Genomic DNA, 4,386 nt, shown 5'->3' with positions numbered 1-4,386 from the left:
CTCCCACAAGCAGCAATGTGATAATGACCCAGATAATCTGCTTTGTTTGTTATGTTGATTGAGGGATAAATATTGGCCCCAGGACACCGGGGATAAATCCACTGCTCTTCGAAATAGTGCCATGGGATCTTTTACGTCCACCTGAGAGAGCAGACGGGGCCTCGGTTTAACGTCTCACCCGAAAGACGGCACCTCCGACAGTGCGGCACTCCCTCAGCACTGCACTGGGAGAGTCAGCCTGGATTAGGCGGACAAGTCTTGTGCAGTGGGACTTGAACCCACGATCTTCTGACTCAGAGGCGAGAGTGCTGCCCACTGAGCCACCGCTGACACCCAAGTCACAGCTTCACTGTCCAGGATGTTTAAGCCCCGACATGAGGAGGGTTCGGACAGAAGGGGAACTAAAAATAAAACTGACCAAAAAAAAAAGAGACAGGCAGGGTAATATTGGTGATTTACGATCTATTAATAGATTCGCTCCACTCACAGACAGAAACAGTACAGTACAGCGAGTGACCTACCACACGACGACTACAGATAATTCCTCAGACAAAAAAAAATGTAACGGCAAAACGAACCAGCACGAGTGAAAGTGCAGCAACGACGGGATCTGTAACTGGGGGCTGTGGGCGAGAGTGTAAAATGCGAGGGTGGGAAAGAGAGATAGGGCGAGAGAGAGAGAGAGAGAGAGAGAGAGAGAGAAGGTGGCAGCGGGACGTAGAGACAGCATGCATTACTGAGTATGTGTGTGGGAGCAAAGGAAGAGAGAAAAGCATTGGGGGAGACGACGACAAAGATAGTGGGTAGAAACACACTTGAGCGACCTTCAGGGGTTTCTATACAGAAAATTAACACAACAAGCAGCAATTTATAGATATATTTTACATTAGAAATAAAAAATACTTACAAACATATAATAACACTCTGAGCACCTTTTTTTCTTTAAAAAGGAGAGTAAATACAATTTTGGAGCACCATATTTACTAGTAAAGCTTCACAGACTTAATTCATCTTTTATTTGCTGTTTGGTTCAATTTACGGCAGGTTTGCGAATTAAATAAAATCGACTCTCTCTCTGTTGTGGTTTTATATTACAATCTATGGAGAACATTTTTAATTAAAAAAAAACACATTTCTCTTTTTGCTGTTTTCCTTGAAAAAACTAAACCCGACGTCAAACCAGGCCACGACCACCAAGGGGCAACTGGTCTTAAAGGGACAGTACAGTGGAGGAAGGGGCTGGGGGGTGGGGGGGGAGAAGCAGTAGACAACTTAATATATAGTTTTTAATACTTTGTTTTCTTTTTACACACACGTAACAGTTCTCTGAGGGTCTTCAGGTAGGAGAACACACTCGCCACGGCAACTTGCTTGCTGAGGTTATCTTTCTTTTCCCGAGGCGTTGTCAGTCGCACGACGGCTATGGAGAAGGGGAAGGGGGGGAGGGGGTGGGGAGGGGTGGGTTGCGGTGATAGTGACACTAGTCGTGGTGGGGTGGGGTGAGGTGGGGTGTTTTTAGCCCTGGAAGCAGACGGGTCCCACGTCGAATCCAAACTTCTGGTTGGGCTCGGCGAAGTCAGTGAACAGTACGTCGACAAACGGCATCTGTTCCACCTGCGGAGTGTTGATCTCCAATACTGTCTTCGCAGTTCCCTTCCTCATCTGTGGGGGGGCGGGGGGGGGGGGGAGAGGAAGGAGAAGGGAGAGTTAGTGGAGCAGACCAGGAGTCAGACACAAACCCCAGCCAAGGTCCCACTCCAATCCCAGCAAGGTCCCACTCCAATCCCAGCAATCTCCCACTCCAATCCCAGCAACCTCCCACTCCAATCCCAGCAACCTCCCACTCCAATCACAGCAACCTCCCACTCCAATCACAGCAACCTCCCACTCCAATCCCAGCAACCTCCCACTCCAATCCCAGCAACCTCCCACTCCAATCCCAGCAACCTCCCACTCCAATCCCAGAAACCTCCCACTCCAATCCCAGAAACCTCCCACTCCAATCCCAGCAACATCCCATTCCAATCCCAGCAACGCCCCACTCCAATCCAAGCGTCCCACTCCAATCCCAGCAACGTCCCACTCCAATCCCAGCAACCTCCCACTCCAATCCCAGCAACCTCCCACTCCAATCCCAGCAACCTCCCACTCCAATCCCAGCAACGTCCCACTCCAATCCCAGCAACGTCCCACTCCAATCCCAGCAACGTCCCACTCCAATCCCAGTGACGTCCCACTCCAATCCCAGCGACGTCCCACTCCAATCCCAGCAACGTCCCACTCCAATCCCAACCCCACTCCAATCCAAGCATCCCACTCCAATCCCAGCAACGTCCCACTCCAATCCCAGCAACGTCCCACCCCAATCCCAGCAACGTCCCACTCCAATCCCAGCAACCTCCCACTCCAATCCCAGCAATCTCCCACTCCAATCCCAGCAACCTCCCACTCCAATCCCAGCAACCTCCCACTCCAATCCCAGCAACCTCCCACTCCAATCCCAGCAACCTCCCACTCCAATCCCAGCAACCTCCCACTCCAATCCCAGCAACCTCCCACTCCAATCCCAGCATTCCACTCCAATCCCAGCATCCTACTCCAATCCCAGCATCCCACTCCAATCCCAGCAATGTCCCATTCTAATCCCAGCAACGTCCCACTCCAATCCCAGCATCCCACTCCAATCTCAGCAACATCATCCAACACCCACCCCACCAGAATACAGAGTAAAGTTCCCTCTACACTGTCCCATCAAACACTCCCAGTTCAGGTACAGCACGGGTTAGATACAGAGTAAAGCTCCCTCTACACTGTCCCGTCAAACACTCCCAAGTGTTTGTTTGCCGGTGAATTCGGGACCGTTATGCACCGGGGGCTCACACACATTACGGAAACTGCCCAAGCTCATTTCCCGGTCGCTATATGCGCGTCGCAGCCAAAGGGCAAAGTTTAAAGGGAGGCGGGACTGACCGCACAGCCGTCCACGATAGCCTTGATGTAGGGGTTGTTGTCGAAGGACATCTCCTCGTCGTTGGCGCCCAGGAAGCGCATGGCCTTGTCGTAGTTGTCGGCCGCCAGGTGGTGCCAGGCGACCGAGCGGTGGCAGTGGTACGTGAAGTTCTGGCGAGCAGCCACGCTCAGCAGTCGCAGGAAGGTCATCTGCACAACGCCAATGGGGTTACTGTCCGAGTCCACATAGGAGAGCTGCAGGAGAGGGGGACGGAGGGAAAGAAAGAAAGAACTTGCATTGATACACGGCCTTTCACCACCACAGGGCATCCCCAAAGCACATCACAGCCAATGAAGTACTTGTGAAGTTTAGTAATGTGGGACATGCGGCAGCCAGTGTGGGCACAGCAAGATTTAACTAAAACTCGGGGACATAGTCTCAGAATAAGCGGCCGCCCATTTAAAACTGAGATGAGGAGGAATTTCTTCTCTCAGAGGGTTGTAAATCTGTGGAATTCTCTGCCCCAGAGGGCTGTGGAGGCTGGGTCATTGAATATATTTAAGGCGGAGATAGACAGATAAGGGAATAAAGGGTTATGGAAGCGGGCAGGGAAGTGGAGCTGAGTCCGTGATCAGATCAGCCATGATCTTATTGAAAGGCGGAGCAGGCTCAAGGGGCCGAATGGCCTACTCCTGCTCCTAGTTCTTATGTTCTTATGTATGTACCCCGCTACAAACTCTGTTCCGTAGTCACTGATTTCATCTTCTCTCTCCTCATTTAAGACGCTGCTTAAGACCAACCTCTTTGACCAATCGTTTGGTCATCTGCCCTAATGTCCCCTTTTGTGGCTCGGTGTCAATTTTTTTCTCCAGTGAAGGGTTGTGGGACGTTTTACAACAACAACAACCTGCATTTATACAGCATCTTTAACATAATAAAACCTTCCAAGGCCCTTCACAGGAGCATTATCAAACAAAATGTGATAACCGAGCCACGTGAGGTGGCATTAGGGCCGGGCATGGTTCAACCGGTACGTGTCTTAAAGGAGGAAAGAGAGGTGGAGAGGTTTACAACAATAACTTGCATTTATATAGCGCCTTTAACGTGGTGAACCATCCCAAGGTGCTTCATGGGAGCGTTATGAGATTTAAAAGAAATTGACACTGAGCCGCCCAAGTAGAAATTAGGGCAGGTGGCCAAAACCTTGGTCAAAGAGGGAGGTTTTAAGGAGCGTCTTGAAGGAGGAAAGGGAGGTAGAGAGGTGGCGAGGATTAGGGAGGGAGTTCCAGAGCTTGGGGCCCAGGCAACAGAAGGCACGGTCACCGATGGTTGAGCGATTATAATCAGAGATGCTCAACAGGGCAGAATTAGTGGAGCGCAGACATCTCGGGGGGTTGTGGGGCTGGAGAAGACTTGTCATCATCATCATCGTAGAC

The 4,386-nt window shown here is 51.0% G+C and overlaps 1 protein-coding gene across 2 annotated transcripts in view; it reads right to left on the bottom strand.

Moving 5' to 3' along the window:
* Nucleotides 1–447: 447 nt before the first annotated feature.
* The window catches only part of LOC139229844 (collagen alpha-1(V) chain-like), a 255,106-nt gene continuing 251,167 nt past the window's right edge, over nucleotides 448–4,386 (bottom strand). For both annotated transcript variants that reach the window (XM_070861460.1, XM_070861459.1), the window contains exons 56-57: nucleotides 2,971–3,204; nucleotides 448–1,662 (exon numbers count right to left, since the gene is read on the bottom strand). In XM_070861460.1, the coding sequence (XP_070717561.1) occupies nucleotides 1,516–1,662; nucleotides 2,971–3,204 (381 nt within the window). In that variant the 3' untranslated portion in view covers nucleotides 448–1,515. The remainder of the gene's footprint in view (nucleotides 1,663–2,970; nucleotides 3,205–4,386) is intronic.

Source organism: Pristiophorus japonicus, chromosome 19, assembly GCF_044704955.1.
Source record: "Pristiophorus japonicus isolate sPriJap1 chromosome 19, sPriJap1.hap1, whole genome shotgun sequence".
Taxonomy (NCBI): Eukaryota; Metazoa; Chordata; class Chondrichthyes; family Pristiophoridae; genus Pristiophorus; species Pristiophorus japonicus.
This window is presented reverse-complemented; position numbering and strand designations above follow the sequence as displayed.